Raw genomic sequence first — 17,860 nt, forward strand, 5'->3', positions numbered from 1 at the left:
TAGTTCTTAAATATACAGGCAATAATTATGAATATTTTCTCTATAAAATACACACTGTCCCCCCAAATACAATATTTAGTTCATCTATCCATCTCATCCAAACTCTACTGCCATACAAAGAAATAATTACTCCTGTCATTTGGTGAATGTTCGTCTGCTTAAGAATACACTAATATTCACATGTAGGTAATATGTTCTATGTTACTTCTTTAAAAATGGGTTCATTGGGCCTGGGGTTGTGGCTCAGTGGTAGAACACTTGCCTAGCATGTGTGAGGCACTGGGTTCGATTCTCAGCACCACATATAAATAAGTAAAATAAAGGTTCATTGAGAACAACAAAAAATATTAAAAAAAAAAAATGGGTTCATTACTTGGAGGGATTTTAAAATTCATTTAGAAATATATATTTGCTTATACATTAGATCTTATATAATAACTTATCAGTTTCAAGAATTTATCTGAATTTTGTTAAAATAAACATGATCTAAAACATCTTAAGATAGACTTTTTTTAGCACACAGTTTTGGTGGCAAAATAATATTGTGACAATTATAAAAATACTTTGACTTCTCTTTGTTTCTTTGTAAGCAGACTGCTCTAATTATCAACTTAAGAAATAAATGAGTATACTGACTAACATATTTCACTGAATACTTACTATGTGTCAAGTATTGTGTTAGTTATTTTAATCTTCAGGTCAAACCTTATAATAAAAAACTTACAGAAGTAGAAAATAAAACTCAGATAGAAAAACTAATTTGCCTAAAATCATAGCACTAGGAAACAGTAAAGACAAGAATCAAACTATTCTGATTCCATAGCTTTAGTCATTAAAAATCCAGGTTGCCTAGTATGTGCCAGAACTCTTGCAGTCCTTTCACTAGTAAACAAGACAGACATGGTTCCTATTCCTTCCCGTTAGTGAAGGGAGTCAAACAGTAAACATGTTAAAAATGAATTAGATGACTTCAAGTAGAATTGAAGTAATATGAAGATAAGACAGAAAATAGGAGAGAGTGACCAACTTGAAGGTTAGTGATATGGTGATATTTTAAGCTGGGTACTCAGTAAATAACCTTCAAAGAAAAGACATTTGGGGCTGGGGATATAGCTCAGTTGGTAGAGTGCTTGCCTCATAAGCACGAGGCCCTGCGTTCAAATCCCCAGCACCACAAAAAAAAAAAAAAAAAAAAAAAAAAAGACATTTGAGCTGGGACCTTACTGATCAGAAGGGATACTTCAGATTTGGAGTACTACAATATAGCACTTTATTACTGTATTTCACTAGACCTAATTGGTTCATTTGTATATGGTCTGTATTCTCCACAAAAATAAATTCCAATACCACAAATAAATAAATATAAAATAGAAACAAATTCCAATGGCAGTTGGCACAAGGCTACCTATGGTCTAAATGTCTTGCTTTAAATGTTTAAATATACAGGGAATATTAGTCTTCTATCTCTAATACTTCCTGACTTTTGCTCTTTTTGGACTGCTTCAATACTCATCAGAATACTTATTTCCTCCTCTAAAGCTTGAAAGCTATGGTAGTACTACTTACTGTCTGTTCTACATATACCTAAAGGTTGTGATGAGATTCAAACAAGGAGTTAAAGTGCAGTACAAATGTCTGTTGCTATTTTATCAGAACACAGATGCATGATAAAAATAAGAGTAAAACCAATAAAGTTACTATTGAAATTAAGCTTTTTTTTTATTATTTGGGTATATTTTAAAGATAGAATTGATTGGACTTGCTAATGGTTTGGATGTTGAAGAGCAGCAGGCCTGGGGAATGGCATGTGAGGTAGAAGGGGAAATAGGAAAAATCTGGAGTTCAGTTTGAAATACTAAATGAAATGCTTATTAGCCTTACAGATGGAAAAGAATACTTAAGAGTTGGACTGTTCAGAGAAATCAGGGCTAGAGATATAAATTTGGTAAATATCAGCATGCAGAATGGTTGCTGTTAAGAGCACTTTTTTTGGTTCAAATCCTAGCTCCACCATTTTAGAACTATAAAATTTGAATAACAACAGGGAAAATAAATATATATATGCTACATGTGCATATAATCAAGAGTTTATTATTATTTTTAAAGTCTTTGAAAAAGCAAAACCTGCGTAATACTATGGAATTAAAAAAAAAAAAAAAAAAAAACTACAAAAAGTCTATAGTAAAAAGTTCGCTTTGAATTCCTTTCCTTGGGGGTAATATGTTCACAGGTTGGGCATCCCTAACCTGAAAACCTTAAAACTGAAATGCCCCCAATCTGAAACATTTTGAACACCAACATGACACTCAAAAGTTTTGGATTTTAGAGAATATCAGAATTTTGGATTAGGTATACTTAACTGGGTAACTTAACAAATATTTCGATATCTGAGAAATTTCAAACTCTAACTCTCCGAGTTCCAAGCATTCTGAATAAGTAATAATCATCCTACACTGGTTTCTCTTTATATTCCTTCAGAGATATTGTTATGCACAAGCAAGTACTTAATGCAGAATCATTTAAATTATCCTGTAAAAATGCAAATACGAATATTTATACAAATATGTGAGCAAGTACTTAATACAGATTCTTTTGAATTATCCCATAAAAAAGAAAATACAAGTATTTTATATGAATATATACTTTTTTAAACTTAATGTACTCTAAGTATAATTTGTCTTTTAGTCATGGTCCAGAATGTCATTCCCTAGGGAGAAAATCTAATTAAAAAAAAAAAAATTACTAAAATGAACCTAAATTGTGTGTCTAAATTCTCAAGTATGATTTAGGAAATCATGAAATTCTCAACAAGGACAACACAATAAACAAATACAAAAAGTATCTGGTAAAAGGTAAGTAAGGAATTTTAATATTTCTTACAAGGATCTATTCAGAGAGCTTTCTTTCTTTCCAGAGAGAAACCAGTCATGGAAAAACTCAGACAAATGTCTAAAGCATACTCACACAGCTCTTGGTTCAGAAAAGACATCAGTATGAATGTGCATCATTAGGTCCCCACCGGCAGCATATTCCATTACAAAGCAAACATGCTCTTTGGTTTGGAAACATGCAAAAAGGTTCACCAAAAAGGGATGCCTTACACTATTCACAGTTTCAAAAATTCTTTTTTCACACATCAGGCTGTAAGAGATAACATTTTAAAATAAACAATCTTAAAACAATTCTAGTCAGAAATAACATTTTTTAAAAATTACTAAGCCTTAAAATAAACAAAATTTTAACTATCTTAACTTTAACATCATAAAAAATATATATTTTGTTACAGGCTATGAAAGCTACTCCACTAGATATACATGTAACTGTAGTTGAAATATATTAGTGAAAACTAAAATTTGGTTAGCACGACATATGACTGTAATGTTCACATTGACAGTATCAGAGTATTATCAATAAAGCTACTGATCATTGTTATTTTTAAAAAAGTCTTAATTAGGGGCTAATTATGAGAATTCATCAGGAACAGGTCAGAGAATTTAGTAAGCTGAAATATATTTTTAAAAATTTAAGGTTTGTAACCAAGGCAATTTCAAAAGCAGTATTTATAATTCATAAGACGTGTGTCAAATTTTTTCATATAAAATATAAAGTTTATACATATACCTATATATATGCTACATATATATATACAATCTAGAAGACTAAATGGAAAATAAAGAAGCTACATCTCCATGTAGCTCTAAAACATGCTTCCAGAAGTTTCTTGAGAACAATGTAATTTTCCTACAACACTACAGAAAAATCGATAGCATCTACAGTAATCACACATTTACACTGTGAGAATTAAGTTTTTTTTGGTTTTTGTTTTGTGGTACTGGGGATTGAATTCAGTGGCACTTGACCACCGAGACATATCCCTGGTCCTATGGTATTACAGGCATGTGCCAATGTGCCCAGCCAAAGACAAGTTATTTAAAAGAATAATTGTGGGCTGGGGTTGTAGTTCAGTGGTAGAGCACTTGCCTAGCACACGTGGGGCACTGGGTTCGATCCTCAGCACCACATAAAAATAAGAAAGGTGTTGTGCCCAAAACAGCCAGGTGCAGTGGTGCATGCCTGTAATCTCAGCTGCTCAGGAGGTCAAGGCATGAGGATTGCGAGTTCAAAGTCAGCCTCAGCAATGGTGAGGTGCTAAGCAACTCAGTGAGACCCTGTCTCTAAATAAAATACAAAATAGGGTTGGGGATGTGGTTCAGTGGTCCAGTGTCCCTGAGTTTAATGCCTAATAATCGTTCCCAAGGTCAAACCTATTGATATAAAACAATAATTTTGCCCAAATAACAAAAAAATTCTTCCTTTCCCTGAAATAACTGGTAAATCAATTTGATTTAAAATTCAAAGGAGAAAAAAACAAGGTCTAAAACTATTTAAGGAAAATTTGAATTTATATATTTAGTACCTGATCAAAATAAAGATCAAGAGAAATACTTTATTAACAATGAGGTTATAAGGATGCTTCTAATATAATAAAACAGGCAATTTTTGTTTATTTTTGTGAGACTAGAGCCAAAAATTGATACTCATATTTGGTTTTTAAAAGCTTTGTTTTAATGCTTTTATTTATTTATTTTTTATTTTTTTGGGTGCTGGGGATGGAACCCAGGGCCTTGTGCTTGCAAGGCAAGCACCCTACCGACTGAGCTATCTACCCCAGCCCCTATGCTTTTATTTTTAAATTAAAAAAAAAAAAATGCTTGGAGTTTGGTTTTATTGTTCCAAACAAACCCAGCATACCATAAAGTCAAACTAAAATCCTGGTTTTAGAGGAAAACAGTACCAATCTCCTCCCTTTTGAGTCATTTAAGAAAGGGTTAATTTTTAAACAAATCAACAAAAAAAGATGAAGTATTTTTTATTTGGATACCCAGATTAAATTGCCAATGACTTGAAAAATTAAATAGGATTTTGAAAACATTTACGAATTATATCTGGTAGAGGAGTCTAGTATTTTTTTTTTAATTGTTTAATTTTCTTATTGGAAAACAAATATACAACTTGGAATGGATTTGAGGCAAATTGTGCCATAAGAAGATTTTCTTTTAAGTGGCTAAACAAAGTTTAAAAAGCAAGTAACAATAAAAGAAAATGTTTCTGGTACAAGAACAGCAGTACAAAAAAACAGTGTACAAGTACCTGGATAATACACCCATTTTGCAATAGTGCAACTTTTAAGTACATATTGTTGACTGTCCATAGTCCACGCAGAGTTACAACTCCACACTTCAACAAAAACATGCTAACAATTTCTAAAGAAAACTACTTTCAAAAAAGGCATAACCCAGATGTTCCCTCATTTGACCAACTCCATCTAAAGTTTGGATGTGCAGAAGGGCTTAGATATATCCAGAGTAAGCCACATGCAACATGTTACTTGGTCGATTTTCTAAAATAAGGTTTCAGGACAATGACAGTAAGATAAGGGAAGAAAACATGGAGGAATGAAGTCCTAATTAGTATGCATGCATATTTTTTTGACAGTAGGGGGAAACCTTTTACAGATAAGTTACAAAGAAAAGGCAAACAATTTTGTACAAGAAATTTAACACATTCTGTACAATGTCTTCACTTTGCTGTCATCATTTGTACAAACTCTTCATAGTTTACTTGACCATCACCATCAATATGTTTCCCAGATCATTTCATCAATCTCTTCATCTATTCTCTCCAAGGTTTGTCATCACATGGCGAAGCTCTGCTGCACTAATATAGCCACTGCCATCCTTATCAAACACACGGAATGCTTCTCTAATTTCTTCTTCACTGTCTGTGTCTTTCATTTTCCTTGCCATCGTTGTCAGAAATTCAGGGAAGTCAATTGTGCCGTTACCATCAGCATCTACTTCATCAATCATGTCCTGTAATTCTGCTTCTGTGGGATTCTGCCCAAGAGACCTCATTACAGTTCCCAATTCCTTTGTTGTTATAGTTCCATCACCATCCTTGTCAAATAGTGAAAAAGCTTCTTTGAATTCTGCAATCTGCTCTTTAGTCAGTTGGTCAGCCACGCTGCTAGCGCTACCGGTTTCCGAGAGGCGACTGCACAATCACTCGGCTCACTCGCTCCACTCTGACTAATCCTCCTTCTCCACCCCCAGCGCCTCATATCTAGTATTCTTAATCCTATGATAACATGGTTTCTACTGGATCATGAACTAAAACACCTGTTAATTGTTTTAAATACACTAAATGAAGTTATTATAATAAAATGTTAAACTCTATTTAATCTTGTCACATTCTGGATGGACTCCTAACCCTTGATTCCATGAATACTATTTTTTAAAATTTATATATGCTGAGAAAGCCACAGTGTTATTGCTTTTTAATGTTTAGGCTTATGTCTACATAACTTTTTTTTTTTTTTTTAATTTGGGAAAGGTTCTAAATGTTACTACCATGTTAAGTTTCTAAATGTTAATACTAAATGTTAATGTTAAATTCATTTTAAAATTTAAAGATACAAGTTTTGATTTTTGTCATCACTTAAATTTACTGAAAAATATGTCCTAAAAATTTTAAAGGGTAAGATCTAGAAAATCAATTCTAAACTATCAGCCTTATTAAGTCAACCTAAATTGTGAGTAAATGTAGTAAAAATATTCTGACAAAATACAATGAAATTGGTAAGAATTTTAGCAGATGATAAACAGGCTCTTCATTGTTTATGTTTTATATCTGTGAGTGAATCAATAATTAATTATGGGTGATTTCATGGGTGATTCACTAATTCTCAACTAGATGAATGTTAGGTTAGACCTGTGCTGAACATTTAAGAGGTATAAAAGATGGAGAATCACTGACTGGAGTATCCCTGAAAACTATTTTAAAACATTTAAAGGAATTCTTTGACAATGACTGCAAATGACAAGAAGGAAACAGATGTCATAGGACAATCAGGTAAAAGAACGAGACACTGTAAAGACCCAAACTGTCACCATACTTTTAATTTTACATCACGTGAAAAAAGCTATTATAGCTGGGCTTGGGGGTGCCCACCTATAATCTCAAGGACTCAGAAGGTTGAGGGAGGAGGCTCATAAGATTGAAGTTAGCCTTAGTAACTTAGTGAGACCCTGTCTCAATAAAAATAAAAAGGACTGGGAGTATAGCTCCATAGCTAAGCACCCCTGGGTTCAATCCCTGGTACCAAAAATAAAAATGAAAACAAACCTAAAAGTTATTTACACAAAAATCTTTAAACTGTCCCAACACTACTAAATTGTGTATTCTGCTTAAAATACATACAACAATCCAACCTTATTCAAAGCTTTAAACTTAATAGCTTTCATCTCCCAAAGAACAACACAAATCCAATCTCCTTTACAAAACCCTATTTAAAATGTTAAAAAAAATTTTAAAAATATCTAAATCCACCAGTACACCATGATGTCTTCCATTATGAGTTGCTATTGTCTCTATTGCTCAATTTTAACTCAAAAATATCTAGCCTCTTTTATTTATATATTTATATCTTGTTTCCCTAAGTGACTAGTTTTATTTTATTCACTTCCTTCAGAGTTCAACAAATTATCAGATATGCTACAAACCTGAATACATATTTTAGTCAGTGAAAAACCACATTGTTATTTATAATAAGGCTAAAGTTTTAGGATTATGTTTTCTCAGAAAGTCTTGGTTCAAAGTAGTAACAATATAGCAAAAAGTTATATAAACCACCAGGATTAAATAGTACAGGTTGAGTATCTCTTATTTGAAATACTTGGGAGTGGCGTTTCCAATTTTGGAATATTTGAATATTTGCAAATACCTAATAAGTTATCTTGGGGAAGGGACGCAAGTCTAACAAAAAATTCATTGTGTTTTTCCAGGCATGGTAGGGTATATCTGTAAACAGTAACTTGGGAGGCTCAGGCAGGAAGACTGCAAGTTGGAGGCCTGCCTCTGCAATTTAGCACAACCCTGTCTCAAAATAAAAAATAAAAAGGCCTGGGGGTGTGGCTCAGTGGTAAAGTATCCCCAGGTTCAATCCCCATTACAAGGGGGAAAAAAAAAAAAGTCATTTGTTTCATATATATTTTCTACACAGTCTATAGGTAATTTATATAATATTCTAAATAATTTTACATATGAAATGATGTTTGTGTACACTGAACCATTAGACTTGTGGCATCACATCCACACTCAAAAAGTTTCAGACTTTGGAACATTTTAGATTTCATATTTTGGGATCAGAGATGTTCAATCTGTAACCAGTTTTCTATTGTTTTGGAAAACATTAATTATTCATAAATCTGGAATAAAGCAAATACTATTCTAGGAAAGAAAAACATTTGATTCTTTGTTTTTTCCAAGTATAAAAAGGATATCAAAGACTTGTTTTAATCATCTGCTTATAAAACATAAAAACACAGATCTAAACACATAATATGGTACTCAGAATATTTTATAGTCAGCAAAATCCTGAGTACTCTTACGTGTCAAGAAAGCATTTATTTGGACTCAGCATCATATGCAGTCAGAGGAATGAGAAATTATGCTCCATTTGTGTACAATGTGTCAAATACATTCTACTGTCATGTATAATCAATTAAAACAAATAAAATTAAATTAAAAATAAAAAAAGCATTTATTTGGATGTAACTGAGGAGTATGAGAGAAAGTAAAAAGTAATCCTAAAAATAAAAGATTTTTTTTTTTCATAAAGAAAAAAATGCAAGTGTTTAAGACCTGTCCTAATTCTAAGAACTACCCATATCATGGGAAAAACATTAAAAGTAGCAATATAATTCGGTAAGGCATATATTATAAAAAATACATATTTTTAAAATATATAGGCTAACTGAGGCTCAAAAATGTTCAGTGAAATCCCCTGGAGTCAAATCATTACTAAGGAGGAACAATCAGGACTAGAAAAGACATCCTTGTTACTCATAGTTTAGGGCTCTTTTCATTACACAGGGCTCTTTTCCATTAAAATCAACAGATACTTGCTGGTAGTGAGAGAAAAATACTACCTAATGTCAAATGAGAGCCTCTGTGATAAATATATCATTTTTATACAATAATATTCCATATTTAATTAAGAGAATCATTTAAAGTATATTCTTTAACCTAATTATAATTTTTATCCTCAAAGTCCTTACATTTTAGGAAATATATAAAAAGTTATATCTGGATTGGACTTGTAGCTCAGTGGTAGAGTGTCTGCCTAGCATGTGTGAGTCACGGGTTCTATGCTCTGCACCACAGAAAAATAAGTACAGGTATTGTGTCCATCTACAACTAAAAAAATTTTTTTAAAAATATATCTGCAACAATTTACATTTATTAAACTCTTTGGAAAGGTAAAATAGTATGGTAAATGAAATGTGATTTGAAGAAAAATAGGAAAATACAAAGAAGTGTTTTAAAAAGCAGTATATTAACCATTTAGTTAATTGCAGATTATGCATAAAAGACATTTCATTATTTCCATAAGATGAAACAGAACATAGGCTTAATCAGAAAAAGGTAACAGTATTTATTAGATATGAACAGCTTAACATCTCCATTTATAAAAACCTTAACATAATTAAACATTTCACTATCTTTCCTTGGTATCCACTTACCAGATAATTATCACAGGAGGGGAAAAAAGAAACTGGTTAGAAATGTACCTTATGCCAAATATAAATACACTAATTTAATTTCTTCACGTATTACTATAAAATTAGAAAGTTTTGCTATTGCAATATATGTATCAATTCTTTTAAAATACAACTTTAGGGAAACAATTTCATTTTTTATAAACTAACCTGTCTACTTCGTCTCGAGCTACAATGTCTCCTTTCTTTAAGGCTTTTATAGCAAACATCTCATTCGTGTGTTTATATTCAGCCAAAAGCACCTGAAATGAGATCAAGATAATTATTTCCCATTTGAGTTCTTAATTTTGTAAGTACCCCGAACCTCCAAATGCTTACCTTCCCAAATGTCCTCTTCCCAAGACAGCACAACATCTGAAGTCTTGCAGATTAAACTGAAACCTTTGCTGATTTCTGAAAAATAGTAATTTCAATTAAATACAAGACAATAAAATAATGATATTAATATGTGGCAGTAAAACATTGTATATACATTGTATATATTCTTTACCTTCTATCCTCAAGTTCTCGACCACTATATCCTAGGCTTGAGTCTTGAAAATCAGGCTCATAGTTAGATTGGGATTTTGGAAGTATACTATTCCTGTCATTATCAATATCAAAAATTGTTTCTGAGTCCTATAAGATATTAAATACTTGTTAAATCATGAAAATAATAAAAAAACAACGTATTACCCAGAAGGATCGCAAGTTCAAAGCCAGCCTCAGCAACTTAGCAAACCCTGCCTTAAAATAAAAAATAAAAAAGGGCTGGCTCAGTGGTTAGGTGCCCCTGGTTTTAACCCCTGTACAAAAATAAAAAATAAAAAAACAAAACCCACAATTTATTAGGTAATTATAAATATGAACAAAAATATTCCAATAATCAATATAACAGCTGAGATGAGAAACTAAACTAGTTATTTATTTTATTTTATTTTTTAAGGTGCTAGGGAAGAAACCCAGGGCCTCATGAATGCCAGGTAAGTGCTCTACCACTGAGCCACATCTCCAGCCCTGGTTATTCATTCTTGTGGCCATTACTTTTATAATAAAACTATTTTAAAAATGTGGAAAACCTAATACATTATTGTCACTTTCAAAAAACATACTACTAAACAAGTTAGAAGATAAACAGCATTTCAGGTAACATGACTTCTAATATCAACCATGCTTCTGTGGCCCTTCTAGCTAAAGCAGCCTATTTCACCTCTTTTAGCTTAATGACAATGGCATGCCAACACTAAGAATTTGGTTATCTCTTGTCAATTTAGCTTAATTTAGTTGAAAATAAGAAATATAAATAGGTCACGATATTTTAATTGAAATTGCACTTTATTCATTATGATACTTTCACTATGAATTCATGGGGCCAAAAAGAATTATATAAAGTCTTAAATGCCTTGCCTGTCCAGGTGTATCCAAAACTCTTAATTCAGAAGATTCATCTATTTCTCCAAGGGAAGAAGCACGAGGTGGGGCAGGAGGAGGTTCAGGCTCAAGATCAAAGTCCAATTTGGTTACTGTAGAATCACTTACAAAAGATAAAGCAATTCACCAAAATAGTAATCAAAAGTATTTACCAATTTACTGAATAAAAGAAAATTGAACATTTTTAAAGTAAACAGAGCACTTGTTTAAAAGGACTATTTGAGATTGCAAAATAGTGGAATAGAGGAAGCAGGTGCTTCTCCTTTGTGCCACTGTTTACAATTTGAATGATAGGAATACAGTATTATAAGGAGTCCATGCCTTTGGGGAATGAAATAAGGAGGTGCAGAGGAAGTTGTACTATCATAGCAGCTATCCAAGAGTAAATCAAAACAGTAATTCAGCACTAGCAAACTGAGTCTACAATATTGAAAACAGTGAAAAATTCTCACTTGCAACAGGCGATCTGATTTCTGGGATCAGTTACCTGGCTGACACAGGGGTCAGGAGGGTGGAGGGGAACTGAAATCAGTTAAATTTACAACAAATCTGGTGAGCCCCAAGATATCTCTTCCAAGCCTAGAAAGAGCAGGAAGATAGGATGACACATTCTGCTCTCCTACCTCCAGCCCATGAAGAGGGGCATCAGAACTGTCCAACCAAGAAGGTTGAAACTCTTTTGGTGAAACTCTGCATATAGATGCCACTAACAAGTTCAACCATGTTGCATCAGAACTGAGAATAAACAAACTGCACAGTAACTGACACCCAAGAAAGAAAATACCCTACTTAAAAACCTGACCAAGAACAATACATTAGTGGGCTGCTGAAGAACACTATTAATATTTTTTTCTTACAGATTTATTAGCATAAATCTTTGTTCTGAAGTGGCTGTAATTACTGGGGATTAGTATCTCCCCTCAATGTGGTATTAGAGACTGGACATAGCAGCAAGTTTGAATTGGGTCAAGAGAAAGTAGTTCACTAAAAACTCCCTTTTATAAAAATAGAAGAGAGATCATCCCAGCAGATGGACAAAAATATTGACAATATTAAAAAAAATCAAGGGAACAAGTCATCCCCAAAAGACCACGACACAACTGACCCCATGGACATCACAGTAGAGGAAATGCCAGAAGAGAATTTAGGAAGTTGATAATTAAAATGATTGATAAACTAAAAGAAGATATAAGGAATAAACTAAGAGAGAACATATAGGAAGTGAGAGAATGTTTCAATAAAGAGATAGAAATTCTGAAAAAGAACCAAACACAAATCTTGGAAATGGAAAGATTCCATTATCAAATTAAAAATTCATGGGATGGGGAGATAGCTCAGTTGGTAGAGTGCTCACCTCGCAAGCACAAAGCCCTGGGTTCGATCCCCAGCATCGCAAAAAAAAAAAAAAAATTCACATGAAAGCATCAACAACAGATTAGAGCACTGTGAAGACAGAATCTCAGGCCTCAAAAAATCAAGTATAAAAATCTTGAAAATAAAGTTGAGAACAAAGAAAAAAATGGTAAGAGACCTAACTTAAGAACCATTGGTATACATGAAGGAACTGATATACAAACTAAAGGAATATACGACATTTTCAATGAAATAATAACAGAAGCCAGGTGTGGTGGCACATGCCTATAATCCCAGCGGCTTGGGAGGCTGAGGCAGGAGATCAAAGACAGTCTCAGCAAAAATGAGGCACTAAGCAACTCAGTGAGAGCCTGTCTTTAAATAAATACAAAATAGGGCTGAGTATGTGGCTCAGTGGTCAAGTGCCCCTGAGTTCAATCCCTGATAACTACCCCCGACCAAAAAAAAAAAAAAAAAAAAAAAATTCATAAAAATTTCCAAATCTTAGTCATGAGATGGAAATCCAAATACAAAAGGTATTTAGAATCCCTGCTAAGTAAGATAAAAAAAAAAAACTTACCAAGACACATTATAAAAAAAAATTCCTGATATACAGAGTAAGGATAGGACTTATTAAAGTCACAAGAGAAAAACAATCCATTAGAGGTAAGCCATATAGAATGTGTACTGAAATCTCAGTCAGGACCCTAAACAAAGAGGGATTGCAGTAATATACATCAAATCCTAAAGATAATGAATTTCACCCAAGATTGCTATATCCAGCAAAACTATCTTTCAGAATTGAAGTTGAAATAAAAATGGTCCATGATAAGCAGAAACTAAAATTTATAACAACTAAGCCACTATAAAACACTCAATATTTCATACAGAAGAAATGAAAAATAAGTATCAATGCTAGCTGCTTTGCTCTGCCATGCTCTTCTGTAGTTATGTTCTGCCATACTATGGGCCCAAAGCAATAGAGTTGGCTGTGTATGAACTGAGACCCCTGAGATGGTGAGGTAAAAAATAAATAAATAAACTTTTCCCTCTCTAACTATTCTTGTCAGACCTTTTGGTCACAGTGATGAAAAAACTGACTAAAACAGAGAGGGTACTAGGAACCGAAATGAAGCAAATTATATCCAGTGCATGCATGATCATGTCAAAATGAACCTCACTATTACACATGTGCTAATAAAAAAAAAAAAATACCTATGGTAAAAGAAAAAAATAAATAAAAATACTACTTAGAAAAAACTAAAGTTCTCAGTATAACCACTATAATCAATATGTACAATAGCTATTTTGTGTAAGATATGCTTAAACATCTTAGACACATACCTAGCTGGAGGTGCTAGCTCAGGAATGCGCACATCAACCACTGGCACTGTTGCATGCACGGGAGTTTGAGGGCTGAAGGTGCCAGAATGATTTACTGTAGGAATAGCTCTTCTTACTAGCCTTCCCCATGTGGCAATATTAATATTCATTTGAGGAGCTCGGAGAAAGGTTTTGCCTGTAGATATTGGGAATAAAGAGAAAAAAAAAAAAAAAAAAGAGTAATTTCTTTATGTATTACCAAAAGCTATAATTAAAAATTCACATTCATCAGTTTATAATTAATGAAGAACAAAATTTGTCACTAAAAAACTATTTTTAACTATTTGTTGTTAAATGTTACTGCAAAATAACATAAACAGTTTTAAAAATAAATAAGGAATTGTTATATTTTTTCTAGGTCTAAAGATCTAATAAATAAATCTTTTTTTTTTTTTTTTGCGGTGTCGGGGATTGAACCCAGGGCCTCATGCTTGCAAGGCAAGCACTCCACCAACTGAGCTACATCCCCAACCCCTAATAAATAAATGTGACTAAGGTTTTAAAAAGAATTCTTTCTTTTAAAGACAAATTATTTTTTTTCTTTTTGTCTTTTATTTTTATTTTGAGACAAGATCTCCCTAAATTGCCCAGGCTGTCCCTGAACTTGCCATCCTCCTGCCTCAGCTTCCCAGGGTGCTGGGATTATAGGCATGTGCAACCATACCCAGCCAAACTGTAATATTTAAGGATGATTTAATGATGTCTGGGTTTGTTTCAAATAATCTGAGTAAGGTGTAGAGACAGGATATGAATTAAACAAAATTGGCCATCATCTGACTACTGCTGAAGCTGGGTGACAGTAAACTAAAATGTACTGTAATAAAATTCTAGAAATAAATGGCACAACTAAAAAGAAAGCACGTATGAATATTACTTTTAAAATAATAGTAAGATTTTTATATTTAATAAAACATCAGAACATTTTATATTTGTTTCTTAGTAATTACCTTGCTGTTTTGAAAAAATTTTCTTTTGTCTTTGGAGTTTTGGTCTTCTTTCAATTACTGGATTAAAAAAGGTAACCTGCAGTGATGAAAGGTCAAGTTGACATGAAAATAGCACTGAATTTATGGTTCTTGAAATCCACAAAACTCATAGCATTTGAAACTTAAGGGAATCTTAGCTATACTTTAGTCCAATCCCCTCATTTTCTAGATGAGAAAACAGATATAAAGAGGAGAAATGATTTTTCTCAAGATCACATACCTATTCAGTGGCAGAGTTGAGTCAAGAATTCAAGTCATCTTTCAGCCTAATACTCTTTCTAATTCTACATCATGTTACCTATACATAATTTCAATTGTAGTTATACACAGTTAATAAAATACATTTATTACCTCTGCAAATAAAGTACCCTGTGGTTCCAAATATAGACACATGCCATGCCGTTGGTTGTCTAAAAAATCTTCTAACCTCAGAAATTTTACAGCACACAGAGATCGCCAATCACGCCAATAAACTGAAATTTCCAGTTCACGTGACTAGGATAATTAAAAAAAAAATAAACAGAAAAGACATCATTGGACACACACTTGAATAAAATATCACAAAAAATATGAAATACAGTGAACAAAGATAACACAAACACTATTTTAAACATAATTCTATAATGTTTCTCAATTGTATATTTCTTTAACAAATGAGTACATTTTAATTTAAAGGCACAAAACTCAATGAGACAGTCTCCGGGTAAGGTATTTCCAAAGTACACTTAAAGAATGCATCTGGGAACCAGTAGTACAGATGAATGCCCACAGAAGTCTTCCCGTTTAAAGTTTCAATCTTTCTGATTTCCCTTTTTCATATGCATCACCTGCTGTGCTACCATGAAAAGACCCAAGTACTTGCCTCATAGAATCTATGTCAAACCTTATTTCCTTCTCACTACCAAGGAAGAGAAAGGTCTGAAAACAGCATTTATTCTGCACTTACAATGTGCCACACATTGTGTCAAACACTTTAAAAATATTAATATTATATAGTTTAATCTTCAAAAGAAATTCAGCAGGTAGTAAGGCTAGTGAGCATAGCAGCTGGCGTAGGTAGGGAGGAAAGGGGATATTTGGCTTGTACTTTCTACCGCAAAATGTTTATTTATTTATAACAAACAGTAAGAACTTTAATGACTAAAATCCAGGAACCAGTTAAATATAACATAATCCTTAGGAAAGAATATATGGTAATCATGAAACATAATGCTTACAGGATGAAACATATTTAAGGTTTTAACAACCTATTACTAATTGCAACCACAGAATGTAGTTTATAAGTTGGAGTCAAGTCATAAACTGACCTCTACATACGTTATTATCTATATACATTTTAATTATAATGAAGTAGTAGACTCTTCCATTATTTTGTTTCTCAGGATTTTGTAGACCATCCAGAAAAAGAGAAAAACATTCTTCTCTTTAGGGACTGCAAAGTAACAAATTCCTTCTCTTATATGACAACTTACAATTTATAAAGACATGCATCTTATTTTATAAGTTCCTGGTATAGGTAATAAAAATTCTTTCTTTAAATTATAAAACAGGTTGATGCAAATGAACAGATAAACACTTATAAAATGCAACATGAAAAAAATCTATCGTTAACACAATGCTACGTAACACAAACACTATGAGAAGGACTCATAGTCAATCAGGAAAAGACTCAGAAAAATATATAAATGGCTTGTGATCCCAGGGCCTCCTAACTCATTTCTTCCCCCTGACTCATTATTAAAATGGAAGAGAAAGCTTGTTATGGAAGGGAAAAAAATGAGAAGAATAATTATTACTTTAGGATTCACAAATGGTGTAGAGAATGCATGTGATACTAATGCTGTCAGAGTATATTCAAGTTAAAAGCTTACATATTTTGGTAGCATTTATTTTGTGAAATACGCTGGCAAAACAATTATATTGGGGACTGATTATTTAGATTACTTATTTTTAGACCAGGGCAAGAGAGGATTACTTTCTCCTGTCTTCTTCCTTGGGGAAGAAAACTTGTTATAGACATACAGGCAGATGCAAATGGCACAGATACTGAGGATGGTATTAATATTTGTTATAGGTTCTCATACTTTCACAATGCTAAAATTGGTGAGATTATGTCTTACCCTGGATGAAAGCAGATTCACTCACCTCATTTGCTATTTATTTTAGCCATTCTGGTAAAACTAATATATTGATTCATCTCTCTTTCCTTAGGCTCTTTATTCCATGCTTCAAACTGAAATATGTTATAGATTTGAGATTTAGGATGGAATAGACTTTAAGTTAGATTTCCTGGAGCTCTATAATGAAAATGAGTATGAAGCTCTTTACTTTTTGTTACTTTGCACTGTTCCCTGTGAACATCACTCTCTTCAGAACATAAGAGGCTGTGATCTAGAGATATTTTACTTTAGTACTACATAATCTGTGTCATGAATCCTCAATCCTTTTTAACCCCTGATAACCAGTACAGTTTGGGTAAGTTAGCCTGGGATACAGAATGAAGAAGCCACTACTGTTTAGACTTGAACCTACAAGTTTGCTGGTTTGGTAGAAATTTTCCAGATGAAGCAGATCAGTTCTATAAGGCAAGGGTATGCTCATAGACAACTGCAAACATATAACATGCTCTTAGATAATGAAATTCTAGATGGAGTAAATCTACTACCAAAAAAGCTGGTACAATTTGAATTAGGTTAACTAACTAGCAGTACTGGCATACTACGAAAGCTCATGTTTAATTTTGCTGTATTTGAATCTAGAATCAATGAGAAAAGTGTACAGCAGAATTAAGAAATCTGCAAGGTTTATTTTTCCAAGATGTGAATGTAAATAGAAAAAGTTAAGACACATTGAATCAGCTTTACACATAGTGGAGGAAGGAGAGCAACAAATTAAAAAATGTGTGGCAGTTAAAAAAAAAAAGTACACATTTAGCAGAAAAGAGGCTGAGGTTTCTGAATGCTTGCTGAAAAGTTCTGGGATTTTAGCCGGAGATTACTTTCATTTTTAAAAGGAAACACTGACATCTATTGGACACCATGGGAACCACTAGCTCAAGGTAATTCGTAGTTTGACCATTAGAACACTACATTCCTTTTGATGACATCA

The 17,860-nt window shown here is 32.8% G+C and overlaps 1 protein-coding gene and 1 pseudogene across 1 annotated transcript in view; both read right to left on the reverse strand.

Annotated features, from left to right (window-relative positions):
- Positions 1 to 17,860, reverse strand: part of Pkn2 (protein kinase N2) — a 132,190-nt gene that overhangs the window by 13,567 nt on the left and 100,763 nt on the right. Inside the window, 8 exon segments of the mRNA XM_047541369.1 lie at positions 2,965 to 3,141; positions 9,771 to 9,862; positions 9,935 to 10,013; positions 10,111 to 10,238; positions 11,007 to 11,133; positions 13,728 to 13,902; positions 14,714 to 14,789; positions 15,104 to 15,247. Coding sequence (XP_047397325.1) covers positions 2,965 to 3,141; positions 9,771 to 9,862; positions 9,935 to 10,013; positions 10,111 to 10,238; positions 11,007 to 11,133; positions 13,728 to 13,902; positions 14,714 to 14,789; positions 15,104 to 15,247 — 998 coding nt within the window.
- On the reverse strand, positions 4,751 to 7,925 carry LOC124977651 (calmodulin-A-like; annotated as a pseudogene).

The sequence above is a fragment of the Sciurus carolinensis genome, chromosome 1 (genome assembly GCF_902686445.1).
Source record: "Sciurus carolinensis chromosome 1, mSciCar1.2, whole genome shotgun sequence".
NCBI classification, from domain to species: Eukaryota; Metazoa; Chordata; class Mammalia; order Rodentia; family Sciuridae; genus Sciurus; species Sciurus carolinensis.